At 40.4% G+C, this 20801-nt stretch overlaps 1 protein-coding gene across 2 annotated transcripts in view; it reads right to left on the reverse strand.

Annotated features, from left to right (window-relative positions):
* Positions 1 to 20801, reverse strand: part of DAAM1 (dishevelled associated activator of morphogenesis 1) — a 161251-nt gene that overhangs the window by 83992 nt on the left and 56458 nt on the right. For both annotated transcript variants that reach the window (XM_032875285.1, XM_032875283.1), the window contains exon 2: positions 12614 to 12833. In XM_032875285.1, the coding sequence (XP_032731176.1) occupies positions 12614 to 12796 (183 nt within the window). In that variant the 5' untranslated portion in view covers positions 12797 to 12833. The remainder of the gene's footprint in view (positions 1 to 12613; positions 12834 to 20801) is intronic.

The raw sequence follows: 20801 nt of genomic DNA on the forward strand, positions 1-20801 counted from the left end.
GTAGAGAAAATATAACCTTGGGTAAACCATAAGGAAGGAAATTTCTGACTGAACCAAATTTCTGATAAACCAAGGAGATGGCTTAGAAAAGAACCTGATTGGGGGGGAGGGGATGTAAAGAAAAGGAAAAATGTGGTCCACTTTAGGATAAGTCGTTTGCTCTGGGAACTGTTAAAATTTCAGACACAGCTTTTGTTTGAAACCAAAGATCACTTCCCTTGAAAATTATATATGGATTCTATTAATATGCATTCCATTTAGACCAAGAGATAGTATTTCCCCTAAGGCCCCTTAATATTAAATTAAATGATAAGTTAAATTTAATGATAAATCCTCAAGAACCTTCTCAGTGTTTTGTTTTTCATTTTTCCCTACTGGTGGCTCTACAGAAAAGTGTTGGCTCCTCTGTGTCTCTGTGAATTAATAAGCAAGTTTTCCACGGAGATTAACAAATGTAATTAGCCCAAATCCCAGGCAGCATCCTGGAGGCTCCTAGATCACCTTACTTTTTGTTTTGTTTTGTTTTGTTTTACAATCATGCTAAGTCAGGTATTATTTTGGGGACTGTCAATTAATGCCAAGACAAGCAGAACAGATTCAGCTCCTACTCCTACACCCCAGACTTGGATAGCCCAGCGACTTTCACTGGCCACAAAATTTTCTTTCATATTATGCTTTTTTGGACAGAGTTTTAAGTTAAAGAAGGAAAATAATTTAGCCAGTGATATAAGGAGAAACATTCACACAAAGCATCATTCCTCTTCCCCTCTGAACTCAAGCTTCTTGAAAACTAAAACCAGCCAACAAAAGCCTATAGGCGTTTCTTAGAGAACATATCATGTTTTTAGTATCTTCATAAAATATATATTTGATATATAGTATCTTGGAAAAAGGTATAAATGATACACTTTTTATAAAGAAAAAAGTACCTCTGAGAGAAACCCAGCTGTGGGAACTAAAGTTCTAGGCTTCATAACTAACAAAGCATATTATTAAGACCCACTTCTAAAAGGTTCTGTACAAAGAAATCTCACTGGTCTTACACTCCACAGAAGCAGGCAGCACTGTAAAGAAATCTATATAAATCATAAAACAATTGGCACAGTACAAATAAATCTAAGGAAATGGATTGATTTGCTAGATAAAGCAAGGGAAGGAATTTTGAAAAAATATACAATAAGGGTCTTGAATGAGTTGAAAGAGCGCTTTTCAGAGACTTAGCTAATTGAAATAGGGAGTTATTTATAAAACGTCCAAAACAATATTGAAAGCATTTACTCTTTGAAAATCCACCAAATCAATACATTTCAATGAGCCAACAAATACATTTCCAGATTACAAGAGAAATCTTTAACAAAGGAATTCTGGATTTCTATTTCTAATGAGTCAAGCTAACTCTTCACACACATACTAATGCATCATGCGGAGGTAGACGGACATGCAATTAATGCTCTGTCGGGGTGGGGAGAGAATAAAAAAAAACAAGGAGACAAGAAGCTAAGACAGGTCCTGGGGTCACCCTGTCAATCAACTTACTGCTTTGTATGCTTTTGTTTTTGCTTTTTAGTGGTCCTTGACCAGGTAACCAGCCATCTGACTCAATGTTCGGACCTCACGAAATTTCTAATTATTCTTACTCAGACAAAGCTAACTTTTCTCCTTTAAACTGCATATACTTCAGGTATTTGCCCATAGCATGGAGGCCCAATTCACCCACCCTGGCCCTACCCACCAAAGACTTCCCCACATACCCCCAGACAGCAATGCTCCAAGTCACTTCACTGTACACCCTAAGTTAGCCCTTGATGGATTTAACCCTCTCTGTCATTAACCCTCTCCCTCCATCCCATAACTCAACAGTACCAGAAAAAAGTCAGATGCTCGGAGGCACAAGGGACTAGGCCTTAAGTCATACAACATAGTGATAAGTATAATGTCGTGGGGGAAAAGGCCAAATTAGTTTTACAAACCTAGAGAGAAAATGTACTGTTAGGCGGAGACATTTCATCAAATGTATGAACATCTAACCCCACTACAGCAAGTGACCGTCACATCCTTAAGTCACAGATTGCCAATTCAGCTCTTAAAATTTAACCACAGTGACCCTGAGAATAGTCTTTTACCTTCCCAGCGGTGGTTTGAAATCTGAAAATGACATTCCATATTAGTCATTTTAAAGAGAAGTACATTCAGTGACTTATTACCTGCTCCTAACCAGACAGGAAAAACATAAATGGAAAACAACAAAGTGCTTTAAATCCCAAAATGGATGTGTACACACAAGAGAACCTTGAAGATTTTCAGCCGGTAAGATTTCTGCCAACATTCTTAGTCATTATATGAAATACCACAATATGACTCACCTACACAGTCATGTTCTCTGTGTCTGATAGACATGTTTTCATTCGATATATAAAAATAAGAAGTGAGATCCCACAAGCAAAGGCTGACTAACAGAAATAATTTTTAGTTCTTAATGCCAATGGTTAAGTGTTTTATAATATTTCCTTTCCTTTCTTTAACAGTAGGCAATGCAAACCATAACCAGTTTGCTAGACTAAACCTGCTACTAAACCTGTAGGCCTCTCATTCAGCTTCTCTGGGTTATTACAATCGGAAACTCATTAGAGCAACTTTAATTTTTAATTAGATACATCACCAGCAGTGTTGCAGGAATCTTAAATAACTCTGTTCTAAGTATATGTTAAAATCATCTCCCAGTATCCATCCAGCCACCTAAATATCTAAATATCCAGTTTTTACACCTATAATCTGGTAGAACTTATGTTGACAAGGCTTAATACAGAGAATTTCTAAGCAGTGTTTCCCTAACTGAATGCATGAAGGGACTTCATCTCGTGGGACAAAGAACCAGCGTAGAGTTTAAATAAGTTCCCCTTCCCTCAGTGACACCTGTACTGCTCTTGCCAGCCCAGGCCCTTCCCGCACCAGCTCAGCAAGCTCTTCAGAGACTTTCTGGCAGCTCAGCAGACACTTAAGTTTTATTTGGGTCAAAAGACATTTAGCAGGTCTCTTCCCACACTGTGGCTACTTATTTTATCAAGTCACTTATGGTAGAGAGACTGGACACGAAATAATTCTCAAACATTATCAACCTTGTCCTCTCCAGCTGCTACCCTTGATGCTAGACACTTTGGTGCTCCCATATGAAGAATAAGACTAAAGAGAATGATTAACAGGTGGATGGGGGACAGGAAGGGCACAAGGATCAGCCCAACTCTATCACTTCTACTTTGAGAATACTTCAGAATATGTATACCCAACCACTGGAGGATTCAGCAGTCATGAATTCACGCACATATGCACACACATACACATTAAAATAGTTACTGAGCATCTCAGGTATTAACCTTTAGTAATTCGTTACTCATCCAGGCCACAAGCATTTACTGAGTACCCACTCTGGGCCACACCCCACTCTGGGCCCTAGGGTTCCTGAGGATGAAAAAGCCAGATTACAATGCCTGTGTGTCATTCTGTTCTCTGAAAATGTAGAGGTGTATATTCATAGATGGATTAACATAATGAGTGTCCACATGGGAATAAACTCATACCATCTGATTGTTTAAAAGATGGCAAAGGACTTGGCTTTTTCTTCTACACCCAAGAAATGCCCATCTTTCCTATAAACAACCTGTATATACATTCTAAGTGAGCTTTCAGTTATTTGGTTTAATTTAATTCTTAAATATTCCATTGCATAATGAAATAAACAGCAGCTGTAGGGTGTTTCCAGTGGATTCACTTAAAATTGGACAAGAGGAGAAAAACTACTACATTTTGAAATCTTATTTTCCAAAAAATATACACAGATGTGGTTCTTTATCCATAAGCCAAAAAATCATAACTAAAAGATGTAACTGGTACTGAGCTCCTATAACACACACCAAGAAACAGTCTAAAATTCCTGAGTAATTCTGGGAATTGAAGATGGGGGGCGGGATTCCAAGTACAGTGGATAAAATTGAGAACAGTTAGAACTGAAATACACCACCCACATACTGGGCATTTACCTCCCACAGGCCATGTGACATATGTTTTATGTGAACAAATGATGTTTCGATGAATCCCAATGCATCGATATATATTCTCATGCGCAGTTATTTATACAAACTACCAGATTGTTCTAGCCATTACTGAAACACATTTTCAAAATTACACTCAAAAGCTTACTAAACCACATGACTTGTGGAGATGAAATTATTTTCCCAGTCTTCTAAAACCTGGACTGATGTATACGGGCACATGTAGAGAGTTGCCAAGTCAATACTGGAGGCTGACTTTGCATAATTTGCACATGGTAGCCTGAGGATTAAGTTAAATAATCAGATTTTAAATTGTAGTCAAAAGCTAAGTAGGTATACACTGCTCAGTCTCTTTAGAATTCATAGTAATGAAATTCATCAAGGCCAAGGCGACTTGTAACTATTGTCTAGCATTATTAGCTCAGAGATGGTTTTGCAGCCATTTGTATTAAAAGAAAAAGAAAGTTTTCATGTTTCTTTCCTCCATCTCTCCACAATCCCCCTCCCATTTCAGTCCCTATAATCTAAATTAAGAAACACCCAGAAATAAGTGTATTGACTTATAACAAGGTATCTAACATGGAGTCAAAAATCTATACTTAATAGCCTATAGAAAAGGACACGTGGAATGATCTTGGTGAGATAAAACAAAAATTTAGTACTAGAAGGAATAAAATGGTTTTGTGATTTTACCTTAAGCTTTACTGTTCTTGTGTGGTAAATCAGAAGACAAGAAGGGAACTTAAGAGGCCTGCTGTCCACCTCACTGTCTTTAACCAAACAGGGCCTCCAACCAGTACAAAGAAATGTAGACTATCCATTGGGATGAAGATCTACTGCCAACCCTACTTTGATTCTTAGAAGTAATTTAATGTTCTGTTCAGAAGTATACAAGCAAGCAAAACCACCTACATTAACAGCACCCTGTATCACAAATCATTAGTTGTTTTCAGGGCCAAAATAATTTGTTTATAAAGCTCTGGGTTTGGGATCATTTTTTTGGGTCATCTGCAAATTGCCCATGTATTGGCAGCCGTTCACATCTACTACATAGGAATTTCAGCACTGAACACATTTAAGACCGTATCTGCTTTCCCACTTACCTCTGCGATGTATTGAATATTTTCATACCATTCTAAACATTTTTCTATAAACTCATCAAGTAAAGGTATCCAAAAATGCCACAGAGTCAGGGGAAGATCTACTCAATATATTTTCTTCTTCATTGTCAACTAACCATGTCCTTTAGCTAAACAGAATTTTCTCATTGACCATTATAGGTTTGTCAAATGAAAAGAATTTTAACCTCATGGAAATAGAACAATTTTAATATCAGTTTTTTCACTGGATTCTGCTTTTTGGCTTCCAAACAACTGAACACTTTGAGACTATTCTAACATTTCTTTCAAGTCTTTATACGGTCTGATTTTCTCTGCTTAATTACCAAGCAATCCTTTAGACTCTAAGAAACAATAGATTAAAACTAGGATTCCTTATAACCAGTTTTTTTTTTTCTCCTTCAATCAGGTTAAAATTAAATGTTCTTGCTACCCAATTTTTACATCTTTTTTTGGAGACAGGGAACTGAATAGCTCCTATGAGAAACTTTCTATTCTTAGTCATGGCCTTAGTGTGAAAGGCAAGTTCTAAAAACAAAGAGATAAAAAGTGTTGAAACTTGTCATCAATTCTAGTGATAATGGAAGAATTTTTATTAAATAGAGCTTATGATAGTCCTAGTAATAAAAGAAATTATGTTAGCAGCCTGAGAAGAGGAGTAAAATTTCACGTAGCTAGGAAAAGAACAAAATTTGTACACTGGTAAATCTGTAAGACAAATTTGGATTCTTGTAGCTCCTTTCATACCAAAGTGACTTCAGAATATATTGAAAAATGAAAAGATTACTGATGTAGATTCCCAAGCGAATTCAGCTGGCACAGCTTACCTTGACTATGAATTCATCCGACTCTGATATGTCAACTAAATTCTCTCATTCCTGCTATCTTCATTTCTCAAATTCTATGCTGGCTACTAATGTCCCCAGGAATCAGTAATGATAAATCTGACCTATAGTGAGTAATTGTATTTATGAGGATACAAATCTTCCCATCAACCTATGATATCCATCATCACCACGTTCCCCACTGAGATTTGATTTTCATTGGCAATGCTCAATAGTATAAATGGTAGTTTTGTGATCAATAACAAATTTTTTAATAAGTTTCTTTAACATAGTTTACATTTCTTAGAAGGCACAGCACTCTATAGTCTACTATCCCAAAACATTAGACGGATTGGCCAAACAAATGAAGACAAAGGAGTGGATTCAAAAGAAGATAGATTAACCAGAAAAGTGTAAAATGTAACTAGTCACATTTCAGATTTAGGAAAAGTTGGGTCCATGATGCATATTTCCAACTAGTCATAAATTCATAGTGATGTACTTACTGTATTAGAAATGAAAGCTTTCCTCTAATAAATCCAAATACAGAAAACAATGTGTGTACTAGAAGAGTGGAGATTTGGTGCAAAACACTTCAAAACCATAACCAGGTTTGCCCGAAACCTGGTTTCTCACCTAAAATCTCTGCCAGGCAAAGCAGCTGGACATCTGCATGTTCTATAAGGCAAGAGAGCTGAGGGAACCTGTTAGGAGACACCAGTTCCAATATCACTGTTGCTGTGGAATAGTCTGTAGGAAACCCTTAGCCCACCAGTTCCTGGTGTGTGGAGTCTATGCACTGGGTAGAAGAGCAGAAAGGGCCTCCTCCTAATTCTCTCTTCCCTTTTCATTTCAAAACTAAAGTACCCTGAGGAGGTATACGTTGCAGCAAGAAAGCATCTCATCTCAACACCTGGACTCAAGTGAAAACAGAATCTATTCAACAAGACAGGACACCTTTTGCTAAACTTATCAACACTTCACCGAGACTGCCAAGAGCAATGGTTATTTTGTATATGTAATCAGACAGCAAAATATTTTGCTGTACTTTAATATGTTTGGTTTGCTGAGGAAATTATAAGAAAGCAGAAATACCTTCCTCTCATTCAAATAAGAATCTAAGATATATAACTAAATCAATAATACAATCATTCCCATCTCCTTTTCCAGAACCTCTTCTCAGAAGCCTCTGATTTCATGTTCCATCTACACTCAGCTTTCTGTTCCTTGAGCCTTCTATGATTTTTCTCACCTCCCAGCCCCCTACATATGCTTTTCTCACAGTCTGTAACACTCCTCTCTCCACTTTGCCTGGATATTCCTACTTGATTTTTATGTCTTACATAAAATGAAACTTGCCCCAAAGCCTTCCAAGACCCTTCCCCACTAGGTTAGGAATCTGTGGGGTTTGGGGGTAGGTGTCAGCAAACAGCAAGTTTGGAATTCAATGACAGTTAAGCTAAGGAGCCAAGCTAGAAAGGAAATCAAATACCTTCTTTTTCATGAATGCAAGTGGGGTTGGAGAACCCAACTTTCATCTGCAGACAAGTGGCCTTGCTGAGATTTCAGTGCAGAATTAGACACTTACCCACCAGCAGTACAACTGCAGAACTCCCAAGGGGGCTCACTCCTAGGAAATTCATAGCACCAAGGGGCACAAAATGTGTTTCCGGAAAGCAGGTTGATTCGTAGAGAAATTGAGGAAGAGAGAGGGACTCAACTATGCATATCCCCAAGAGGAGCTGGAAGAGAAGCTAGGAATTCCTGGACAAGAGAGCTAGGGTTATACACAGGGAACCTGTGAGTGGGACTCCCTCCTTGTGAAAAAAGGGGAACTGAACATGCTTCCCCAAAAGTATACACTGGGGAGAAGCCCCTCATGATCCTCGGGCACACGAGGTAAGATTACGTGTTTAGTTTCCCCCACTAAACCTTCAGTCTCACAAATTCATGAAGAACCATGACTGCTTTGTTCACCAGTTATCACATGCATACACCCCAAAAGAACTGACCAGTCAATTAATGACACATTTTTCTGTTCATCCCAAAGGAAATCTTCTAACATTGAAATGAAAAAGTTACTTGAATAAGAACCACTTACAGAGTTATAATGCCTAGGAGTCTTCAAATAGGTTGGCGAAATCTTATCTTATGGGAACAGTATTGAGTCTTAGGTTGGATATGCTCACAGTTTGTGGCTAAAGCAAAGGACAAAGCAGAAAAAGTGGGGCGAGAAGGTGGGGGAGGTAATACAGGAAAAAAAGGATTGATGCTTGAAAGGCATGAAATACATAGTTAACAGAGATTACATAAGCTCTCAACTGAGTATTTTTAAAAATATACCAAATTAGTTAAAAATTGTTAGCACAGAGGTATTTCTACTCACAAAAATAAATAATTAATTAGTTTAAAAAATGTCCAAGTTACATGCCCTCAGTTCTCCAGGAGCTATAAAATAGCTTTAAAATCAGCAGGTCAATCTGTAGGAAGTAATAACAAGTGTTGGCACAGATGGGGTCAAACTGGAACCCTCACACACCGCATGGGAATGTGAAATGGTGTAACCAGTTTGGAAAACAGCCTGGCAATTCCTCAAAAGTTAAACATTATGTTACCATATGGCCCAGAAATTCCACACTTAGGTCTACACCCAAGAGAACTGAAAATCTATTTCCATGCAAAAACTTGTATATGAATGAAGTTTACAGCAGCAATATTTGTAATAGCTAAAGACTGGCAACAACCCAAATGTCTATCAACGATGAATGGATAAACAAAATGTGGTACATCCATACAGTGGAGTATTATCCAGCCACAAAAGGCCATGAAGTACTGATACACACTACAACATGGATAAACGGAAAAGATCATGCTACGCGAAAGAAGCCAGTCCTGAAGGACCACATATCATGTGATTCCATTTCTATGAAATGCCCAGAAGAGGCAAATTCACAGAAATGGAAGTGCATTAGACGTAGCCTGGCTGAGCTGGGGAGAAATGAGAAGTTGACAGTTAATAGGGAAGGGAACTCCTTTTTGATGTCATGAAAACATTCTAAAATGTCTTGTGGTAATTGTCACACAACTCTGGGAATATACTAACAGCCACTGAGTTCTACACTGTCAATAGGTGAATAATATAGTCTGTAAACCAGATCTCTATAAAGCTGTTATTAAAAAAAAAAAAAAAAAAAAAAAAGATACGCAGGCTTTTGGACTGGGGCCTCCAGGAACCACTACATCCTGAAATTGGAGCAAGTCTGACTCCACGGCCGGCGGCCGGTGCTCCTCACACCCCACCTTCTTTACAGATTCCCATGGCTGACCTCCCATTCAGCTCTGCTTTACTTATGAGATGATAAGGTTGCAGTAAGCAATTCTGCAACCTACCTGTTCAGCACCACGTTTAAAAACATTAATTGACTGCGTCATCAGAAGAGGCAAAGGAAACCAGCTTGTAACAACCAGCTGTGACGAGAAGCTTCCCCTGCAAATTAGGACCCACACTGGCTCACTCACAGCAGGCAGATTAGCTTTCAAGAAGAGGAAAAACCTGGCATATCTGCTTAGGGTGTTGTGCCCAGGAAATACCTGAATGACTTCCCATCCCTCTCACTGCACTAGAATGTGGAGTGTAAAGCACCTAACAGGAGGCAGCCTTTTTAAAGAAGTTATCTTCTTTACACCAAACCTCTCTGAGATATGGTACTATCCTCATTTCCTAGGCAAGACAATAAACTTAAACTCCAACAGAAACCATCTTATAGGGGCGCCTGGGTGGCTCAGTGGGTTAAGCCGCTGCCGTCGGCTCAGGTCATGATCTCGGGGTCCTGGGATCGAGTCCCGCATCAGGCTCTCTGCTCAGCAGGGAGCCTGCTTCCCTTTCTCTCTGCCTGCCTCTCTGCCTACTTGTGATCTCTCTCTGTCCAATAAATAAATAAAATATTAAAAAAAAAAAAAAGAAAAGAAAAGAAACCATCTTATAGGAAGTAACCACAGGTTGCAGAGTGGTCTGACCCCACATGCCAGGCACTCCCCCCTTCCCCATGTGGCCCTCCTTTCCTGTGCATGGGCAGAGGCAGAAGTGCTTCTGTGAACACTCAAGAGAACCCAGGGCAGAAGTTTCCAGTGGCTTTGAACCCACCTCTCTTGCCCCAGGACACCCCTGGCCATTGGATGGATTTGTGGTCTAAGTTCCTGAAGTCAGGAATAGATAGAAATCCATCCGTCACTCACCAGGACAGATACAAACCTCAACATAATTTGTTTTGCAATGGTTTCAGCTTAAAGTTCTGGTTTGGCATTGGCTTTTTAACAACTAACAGCTGCAGGCAATTTTCACACAGAATAAAGACATCAATAAGGCAGAGAGTGGAATTTTCTCCCTTATGAATACAGAACAATGAGCTGTCTTCAAGATGTACGTGGAGCTGCCACCACGCGGGCTCTGGCTTCGGGCTTGTTTGGAGAGTCTGATGGAATACAACTGAAAAGACGGTGGATGTCGGTGCTTCAAGGGTACTAGCTCTGCCCTCCAGCTCCACTACCACCAAGAAGGCCTTCATCTATCAGCGACATCTATCTCCTTAGGCTGACTTTTGGTTTTAAAATACTTTAAGTGGGAAATAAAACCAAGCCTGTGAATACATGTTAACTGCCCTTCTTTGCAGCCCTCATGGTAGATGACTCACTGCCTCTCTCTAGAAGAGGATTATGTGTCCTCAACCTGAACCCCCCCCAACCCCCGCCACGCCCTCCGCCCAGTGGTGTCAGGAGTGGTCATGTGATTTTCACTGGCCAAAGAAAAGTGGGCAGAAGGGACATGTACCATTTCTAAGCCTGACCTTAGAGCCTGCTAGTAGTTTACCACATCTCTCCTTCCTCTTCCACCAGGCTTGGGTCTTGGCTGGAAGATGGTGAGGAACAGAATCACAGCTGACCCACAAAAGACACGCAGCATTAGCAAGTGATAAGCCACTGCTGTTTGTAAGCACTTAGGGTTTGCTATCACAGGATGAACTAGCTTAAGATGACTGAGACAACCATTAACACTGACCCTCCCCACTTCTCACCTTCAACTGCTCCTCACAGCTCACCTCCTCCAGAAAGCCTTCTGTGACTACCCTCCTCATCAGCGTGTCCTCACAACACATCTATACACAATCTACGCAGAGGTGGGTTGTGCTTCTTCTTTTATGCCTGCATCAGTCCCCTTTTGCTACTGAACTATCAGCTGTTTAGGAGCAGGTTCTAAATGTTTTCCATTTTGAACCTCCCGAGTAACACCCAGAACAGAGTCTCTGCATGAGAGTCAGGAGAGGAGAGAGATTCCTTAAACACTGAAAATATTCATCAACATCATCACATACAAACATGCTGTCAAGAGCCAGCTCTTCTCTCTCCCAACCAATTCTGGTTGGTAATAGGCCTGTTAATCCACTCAGGAGACAAGAACTCAAACATCAGCTTCACAGTACCCTCTCATATTGGCCTGCCTCATACAATAAACTTACAGGTAAATTCTGGTCTAGAAGAGCTGGACTTGACCTGATCAGTTCAGATATCACCCTTGGAAGGCAGCAAGAAAGTCTACATTACTTTCTTGACCTAAAAGTCATGCCGTATGGAAGCAGTCTCTAATATCTGTTGAATGATATAAATGGTCTGATGAGAACTCCATTACAAAATGCCAGTGGTGATGAAGGGAGGATAGAGTATTCATGTAACATTTATTGAGCACCTAATGAGGACCAGGCATTGGGCCACTCCCACTATGTAAATCCTTCTTAGATACTACATCAAACTGGGAGGAGGCATTATTTCTTTTCTCACATTCCAGAAAACAGGCTTATATGCTTTTTCCATACTTATACAGATAGTAAAGTCAGAACAGTAATTTGAACCAACGTCTTCCTAATCCCCATGCCACTACCCTTTAAACTATGCCATAATATCCCCTAAAATATAGGATGGAAAGAAACACTCCTTCAGAAGTGCCTGAAAAGCCAAGCTCAAGAGAGCACTTACATCTTTTGGTGAATGGGTCCTACACTAGATACATCTTTCACTTCAGTTTAGTGGATTCTAAAATATGATAGGATCTATAAAAAGTTTCCCACAATAGTTATTACTGCAATCCCATCATTAGGCTAAATAATTACACTGTACTTAAGTAATAATGTCTTTCATCAAGGGATCCAGGACAGGAGGAGGAGTATGACTAATTTTTAAAAAGATTAATACTATACACTGAGAGTAGGGGTGGAGAAAGCAGGAGGGAATTGTGGAAGCTGTGAAGCAGATGAGGGAATTCTTTATCCACACAATATAGACTCAGACTGGAATGGGGAAGCATAGAAAGAGCAACTTAGGATGCAGTTCTGCCACATATTTTGAAGACCTAAGGTCTAAATCCCTCGACTTAAAGCAAAGCCCTTTGATGTAGCAATGCTACCCTCTTCTTTCTCTTCCTCTAGAGGCTCCGTGCTCACAGCTGCGGTGCCGATATAAAGGGGTCATTTCACTGAAGAAGGGCAAGCCCATGGTTAACCAAACCAACCATGAACATCTCTCTCCTCTCCCTCCTGGCTCCCAACCACCGCCAGGAAGGAAGCTGGGGACTCACCACAAGTTCACTAAACATGACGTCCAGCTCCTCCACAGGGGGCATGGGCAATGCTGGCTCCATGGTCTGAAGCGCAAAGCTGCTATCGTTTCGCAGCCGATAGGTGATTTCTGGGTGATCATTATTTCGGAAACAGCAAAAGATGAATGAGATCCCCCGTCCACCTCTCTTCCTTGGGGCCATGACTGAATTCTGTTCTATTTCTTGAAGGGACTAAACTCTGCAAAAAAGAAGACAGGACATGGTTAAGGGTGGAAAAATGGGTAAAACATTGTTTTTTGTTTTGTTTTAAGTCAGACCAATTCAAGAAAGAGACCTCTGCACTGGAGACAGTTGATATGCCCCTATAGGGCACAGAGAGGACAACCCCAGGAGGATCTGGAGTCTAGCTGGGCAAAGAGCACAGTCTTCTATTCACTTGTTGAATGTTTCCTATGACCAACTGCTGAGTAACCAGTACAACCCTACTGCGCATGCCGCAGCACATGCCCCAATCGCATTGGGCTACTGGCCATTCTTTGCCTATCACATGCTCTTTCTCGCCAACCCATCTTGTTCTTTAACTCTCTTGCAAGAATGACCTTCTCTTCCTCACACCCCTAAAGGATCTCTTACCCTTTAAAGCTTGGTATCAGTTTCTTCTTTTCTACCTTCCCAAAGTAGAATCAGTGAACGTATGCTAAGGCCTACCTATTCATTCCAGCTCATATCACATTCTAAGTTCCTTAAGAGAATACGTTCCTGTTAGACCACGATGAGCTCCAAGTCAGGGAAGGAACTGTGTACATCAAGCAACTTGTCGGCACTCGTGCCCTGCACGGTGCCAGGGAGGAAGGAGGCACTCAGTTACTGTTTATCTTGTTGAATAATTTAAATTCATAACAAAGGAAGAGTAACTTCACATGAGCTAGAAGAGTCATAGATATTCAAACAGAAAAGATCAAATGAGTTCACCAATAAGGAGATGGTTATAGTATATTCACATAATAGAATACTATGCCCTCATTTAAAAACAAGGCATATGTATATGTAGATATGGAAACATGTTGAAGATGCCATATGCTATATATACTACAAGATTACATTTTAAAGAATTCATATACATGCTTATGAATATATATAAGAAAGGGCTAATAGTAGCTGCAACCTCTAAAATAAAAATAGGGGACTGGAGAACTGTTCTTTTTCATTTTGTACCCTTTTGAATTTGAATTTCTACTACAAAATTACATTTTTAATGATTATATAGTTTAAGATTATAATTATATATATTGCCTGGGGAAAATTCCCAAGTTATACTGACTGTTAAGTGAAAAAAGCAAATCAAAGAATGATATGTACAACATGATGCCATATGGCTTTTTAAAAATAATCTCATACAATGATATAAACTCTGGTAAAAATTTTCATAAATAACTATGATTTACAAACACTTCTAGAGTCAAGATCTCTGCTTACTTAAAGGATAGTGGTCTCCAGAGGGTGGTCTCCAGAGGACTTTAGAAGTCTTGGGATGGGAAGGGAGGGAAATGTTCAGAGCAGCATGTTTCTCGTGTAGCCCTATGTGATGATCCAAATGGCTCTGAAATAAAGACTTAGCTGAGACATCCAATACCCCAATCTGTTGAAGCATACATCTCCTGGCCTACAGTGTACTTGTGCGAGTACACTGTACGCGAGGTCATGGGAGGCAATATGCAGTACCTGGGATTCCTCTGGCAAATGTGTGTACTACCTATTCTATAACAGGCACTATAAGCACCTAAAGATACATAAATGAAATGAAATTATAAGCTCACTAGGAGCTTATAATCTGGTGGGAGAGTGTAGTGCACCAAATAGTTATAACAAAAGTCCTATCGCATATCATACCAGTAAGTGCTATGTAATCAAGCAGAAAGTCCACAGGGAAGAATCTGAGAATGGTCTCCGATGGACGAGTGGAGCTTTGATAGATAATGGAAAGCAGAGCATTTCGGCAGAGGGAACAGTGCAAGCAAAGACACGAAGTGGGAAGGGGCACAGCGTGTACTGGGAATGAGTGGTGCTGTGGCACAGGTTGTGCTGCAGAAGCCCATCTTCCCATTGTAAAGCCCTGGGGCTCTCATTTTCCTGATCCAAACCCACCAAAATCTCCCCAATACCAATATAATTAGCATTCAGTGCTCCACCAAATCGGATCCAATTCAATTTCTCTGTCTTCTCTATTTCCTGAAAAGTATGCTCCACTTTAGCCAACAGACCATTTTCCATGCCCCATAAATATCCTCCCCAGTATTCTGCTCACTGCTTCTGCCTTTATCTTTGTCAACATGCTCCCACCCTGACAGTACCAATCCCAACAGCCCTTGGTACTGTGAGCCCATCCATCACTGGTGATAATGGAAATGTGGTTCAACATTTCTGATGGGCAATTTATCAAAGCCTTGAAATAGTCATACTGTTGAACTTCTAGAAACATATCCCACCGAAATATTCAGAGATACTATCAAAGATGTCACAAAAATTTTTAAAGTGTTAGCTATTATGACAAATAAATGAGGGGATAAAATAGGTGCTGATAATAGAGGACTATACAGAAAGGGTAATCATAGTACAACTAGATGCCAGACCACCAAGCAGTTCTCTGTAAAAGAATATTTAATGATATGCAAATTAATTTTTAGGATATGTAAACTAAAGAATAGGTATACAATGTCCCATTTATGTAAGAAAAAGTGTACATGTATGAGCAGGAAAAAAAGGACAAGAGAAATGCACCAAAATATGAGCCAAGGTAGCCTGTGTCAAATGCATGACTTACTTTTATAAAAAACAAAAAACTTTTCTATACTTTCCAAATTGTTGTCACAATGAAGACATACTACTTTCACAGTAAAATGGAGATTAAAAAAAAAAACACTCTAGATTGTTTATATGACAGATGGAAGGAGGAGAATGTGTATGCAAAAATGTTCTTTTCAAAAATACCCAAGTTATGGTGATCTATATACCAGCTTCTCAAACTATCTGAGGCGAAGGACTACTTGCTTTCCCTCCAATCTGTTAGAAACATATTTTTGTACACTATAGTACAAATATCTCGACAATGTCAAATTGCTTGAAGAATTTCTCTACGTGTGTAATTCTTGTATTCTTTGTTAACCAGCATGGGGTATGCAGCAATAGAACTGATATATACCAGGAGATGGGAGTTAAGACTTAGCTCATTAAAATATAACTGTTAACCTTGGTCTCCAATGTATTTCCTCAGGGCAGGAGCCATATCCCCCTTGGTAGCCAGGCCAGAGTCCCGCACACCCTGTCAATCAAGAAACTGAGGAGAGACTGTTCAGGGACTACTGTTAAGATCTGCAAGATTAAGTGCCTCCATATGAGGGGAAGGAGACAATGTTCAGGCTACTGGAAGATGAGGGAAAAAAAAAAAAAAAAAACCAAAGTAGGCAAGAGCTAGCCCATGGAGGGTCATATGGTCCTTGCTCAGCTTTCCAGTTCATTTCCAGGCAGTCTTGCTAACCCACCCTGCTGAATGTGGTTTGGACCCTCTTAGCATTTTGTGACCCCTATGAGGCAGACCCAACAGTTATAGTAATTTGTGGTCTGGGTCTTACTTCCCCTATTGAAGAGTCAACTCCATAAGGAAAAGTGCTCACGTCCTGTATCAGTGCCTTGCACACAGAGGAGTATGACCAAAGTGTTTGGGAAACAAATAGAGAGCAACTTTACTTTTGTACTTTATAGGTTGTTTCCCTTAAACCCAAGTTTTATTATATTCTGGCTGTACTGAGGTGGGGAGCACAGGAAATACTGAGATCTAAAAATCAGTCCAAAGCATTTCTTAAATCTTTTTTTTTTTTTAAAGCCAGCAGTTTTATAAACAAAAATATATGAGGGTCTTGGCTAGTTTCTAAGATGGGTAATAAGATATAGAACCTATTATGTTTAAGAAAGTAATTGAAATCATTTTTAATGAGGACCAAAATATTGCCTTTGACAGGTGATTGTGTTTAAAAGCCTCAGTAAAGCCCAAAGGCCAAGTTTCTATGCTGGCTCTTCTGTGCAACCCCAAATATAAGGTTCTCCATTAAACCCATCTTTAAACTGTAAATGATGGCAAAGCTTTGAGATTTCCAACAGGCTGCCATTTTTAATACATATTTGGAATTCTACTGTTCAGAGCATAGTCTCCCAGATATAGACCAAAATGGAAGCAAAATAATCATTCCATGACCCATCACTGGCAGTAGACACTTCTGGCCAGCCCTCCTTAACTCTCTAACATGTCACTAATGAGCAAGTAACCCCAACAGCTGCCTCTGTGTGTTTGTGATTTTTACTAAACACATTCATACCCATCACTTCATTCCATCATCCTCTTTTCACATATTGGACCTAAGGAGGGACTTGGGAGGTTGTGGGGCAGTTAGAAAGAGAGAAATTAGCAACTTACTTTGCTGGGAAACATAAGGAGACGTTGATTAGAGAAGACCAAGTGGTTAGGTGTGGGGCAGGGAAGCCTGGCAGAAGTCAGGGAACCTGCATGCTTAATCCAACTGGAATCCAATCCCCACCCTCTCCAACCTCAAGGCCATCACCTTTGTTCAGCCTCCCCTTATCTCTCATCAAAATGACTACAACAGTTTTCAATTCTCCTCCTTGGCCCATGGTTCCCCAGTATAGGGGTTGACAAACCTTTTCTGTAAAGGGCCAAATAGTAAATATTTTAGGCTTTGTGGGCCCTTAAGCTTCTATCACAACTAGTTAAACCTGCCATTTTATTATGAAAGCAGTGACAGGCATCTGTAAAAAATGGGCATGTTCACGTGCCAGTAAGACTTTTACTGTGGACACTGAAATCTGAATTTCATAGGACTTTCTCACATCATAAAATATTTTTTAAAATTTGTTTTATTATTTAGAAATGTGAAAACCATTCTTAGCTCATGGACCATACATACAAAAATAGGTGGTGTGCCCATGAAGCGTCCATGGGCTGAAAGTCACCAGTAGATGCCCTAGTTCATCATATTAATCATTTAATTCACTAAGTCAAAAGTGTGTTGAGTCCTGGGGTACCTGATTGGCTCAGTCAAAGAGCATGAGACTCTTGATCTCAGGGTCATAAATTCAGGTCCTACAATGGGTGATAGTGATTACTAAAAAAAAAATAAACTGTTAAAAAAAAAAAGCTTGTTCAGTACTGATTACGTGCCAAACACTGTGCTAACTGCTAAGGAAAGAGGGATGAAAATGAGATGATGTGCCCTTCAGGGAGTTTTGGAAAAATTATTTGCAAAAAGGCATGAAAAAAAAAACACAAGTAAACAAAACTATAACTATTAATTTTAGTTAGTGTTACAGGGGATTCAAGAAGCAAGTGAAAGAAAATGGTGGGATGCTGATGGTGGTGGCGGAGACAGCGACTTTCAATACTGTGATCACGGACAGCCTCTCCAAAGAGAGGGCATTTAAGCTGAGACCTAAAGAATAAAGGGAACTAGCCCTGCAAAGTGCTGGGGGAAGAGGATTCCAGGCAGAAGGAGTGTGTGCAGAGGCCAAGAGCAGGTGGGGAATTTGGCACCTCTGAGTCAGGGAAGGAAGAGCCATGTGGCTGGGGCATTGTTAGTAATGGCAGTGTTGAGAGAGAAGAAGCTGGAGAGGGAAGGGGCCTGGACCCCAGGGCCTTGTCCACCAGAGTGAGGAGTCTGGGATTTATTCTCAGCACATCATAAATCTGATTGTGTCACTCAGTTCTGCAGTGTCTCCTGGACACAATCCAGCTTCTGGCCTGGACCATACAACCCTTCATAGCCTAGCCCTTGCCTACTTGATTTTCTACCCTTGTCTCCCAATACCATGAACACTGCCCGCCCACATGCCCCACACACCCATGTGTCAGTAATCAGACCTTGACAGGAGTTGCACTTCCGAGCCCACACATCCACAGTTCCCTCAGCCTGGGTGCTCTTTTCCTTCTGTACCTAACCATCTTCCATTCACCATTCAAGACCCACTCAAATACTACTATTTTAATGGCCCTTAGGTTTCCCAGAAATAGTCACACATACCTTTTCACAGCCCAAGCACCATATACATAGTTGAGTGTTTTTTGGTTGTCTGAATCAATCTTTCTTTCTTTCTTTCTTTCTCTCTTTCTTTTCTTTTCTTTTCTTTTCTTTTTTTTCTTTTAAATTCACGTCTGTTTTCCCCACTCAACTATGAGATCCTGAAGACAGGGACAAAGTTTCATTCAGTCCCTAGCACATGGTATATTCTCTATAAATGTTTGTTGAATGCAAAGACATAAATGCCTAAGTGAACAGATGGTCTGTCTCTGAACTTCAGGGCTGTGTGACTGGGTGTTCTTCCCACAGTTGCCTTCAGATCTGTTTTTCACAAATGCCAAGACACGTAAAGTCAATCACATCACCAAGTGCTCCTTAGCCACTTGTCAAGGTTTCCGATGCTGACAGCAGCCTCACAAACAGACTGCATCGTCCGGGTGTCTGCGGCCTCCCTCGAGTGAGGAGCTTCTTTCTGGCTGAGCGAGCTGGCGCCTGGTTTTTCCACCCACCCTCCAAAGTAAGCTCCATGGGAAACAGACCTGCTGATAGAATCTTTTCCCCATTCCTTACATTCAAGAAACACTTTGCCTAAGAAAGTATTCATTTCCTCAGCTATCTCAGCTGAACCTCAATCAGCCACAGAGAGCATGAGGTGCTGGAGACACAGATGAAGAAAATTCACAGATTCAGGGAGATCCTGGCCTAGTGAGGACATTCAGGGAGCAGCTAAGTTGCTAACTCTGTCCAGTGAAGACAGAATGCAGTTTCTGAAACCTGGGGCCTAGATGTCCACATCTTGGCCCATTTTTAATCAGATCAGCCTGAGGGAAAGGACTGATTCCACCATGACAGCTGGGCCCTCAACCAGAACACATCTTCTAATCTCAGCTTCTGGCACCATCGCAGAGGGGAAAAAGTCACTTCTGGGACATCCAAAATACAATCCATCTATAACATTACAGATGGCTATGGCTATGCCGTGCACAAGGAAGCAATTAAAAAGCTACTTAAGATTCTGGAGCAGGTGCATTTTGCTTAGCAAAGAATAAGAAATTTAATCCATCTGTGGCCTCGCTAGAAGTTAAGAGTCATTTGTACTGCTCTTTAACAAAACAAACAAGACTCTCAATGTGGTAACAGTCAAAAACTGAGGGCCAAATTTTCGGGAATATAGATGATGATGCTCATGATGATATAAAACATTGGAGAACTCAGAGTCTCCAAAAAAACCCTCCTTAACACTCTTCTTTGTTAATGCCAAGTCACAACACATATGGGATACGTAAGATTTGTCTTCCACAAAGCAACACAGTATTGGTACCTAATGTATGGGGTAAACTTGGAAGTCATGTTGACCCAAAAAAAAAAAAAAAAGACGCATACACCTTTCTGGTTGCTTCATCAGGGACTTTTGCCACACATTGATAAGATGGCTGTCCAGCCTGAGGGATATGCTCAGTTATCACCGTTCTCCTCTGACCAAAGTGGTTCCAGGGAAACAACTTAGATCCTGGTCGAAGGCAAACAAGGAGAGACTGTGAGTTCCTGCCAGCCACCAACTTGGTTAGACAGTCAAGAGTTTCTGAATGTACTCGTCAAGTGCGGTGTATACCGCATATACCATGACCCACCTGTTTGTTTGTTTTTTAAACCAAGATAGTAGTTCATGGGGCACCTGGGTGGCTCAGTGGGTTAAAGCCTCTGCCTTCAGCTCAGGTCATGATCTCAGGGTCCTGGAATCAAGCCCGGCATTGGGCTCTCTGCTCAGCAGAACCTGCTTCCTCCTCCCTCTCTGCCTACTTGTGATCTTTGTCTGTCAAATACATAAATAAAATCTTTAAAAAAAATTATAAAAAAAAAAGATAGTAGTTCACATTTAATTCTCCAGTTATAATTTCAACAATGTCATTGTTTCTGTATTGTAAGTGGTCTCCGGAATTTCTGAAACAATGTCACAGACATAAAAAGATGGACAAGCTAAACAAAACAAAACAAAACAAAACTGTATGCCCTAAGAGCAACTTCAAAGAGAATGGTTGGGGAACCCTCCGGTCTAATTACCATACCTATTGTCTTCAGAGCTGCAGTTTCCCCCACATTTCACAATTTTCCAAAGGGCCCTG

Source organism: Lontra canadensis, unplaced genomic scaffold (assembly GCF_010015895.1).
Source record: "Lontra canadensis isolate GAN:19392208 unplaced genomic scaffold, GSC_riverotter_1.0 scaffold55, whole genome shotgun sequence".
NCBI classification, from domain to species: Eukaryota; Metazoa; Chordata; class Mammalia; order Carnivora; family Mustelidae; genus Lontra; species Lontra canadensis.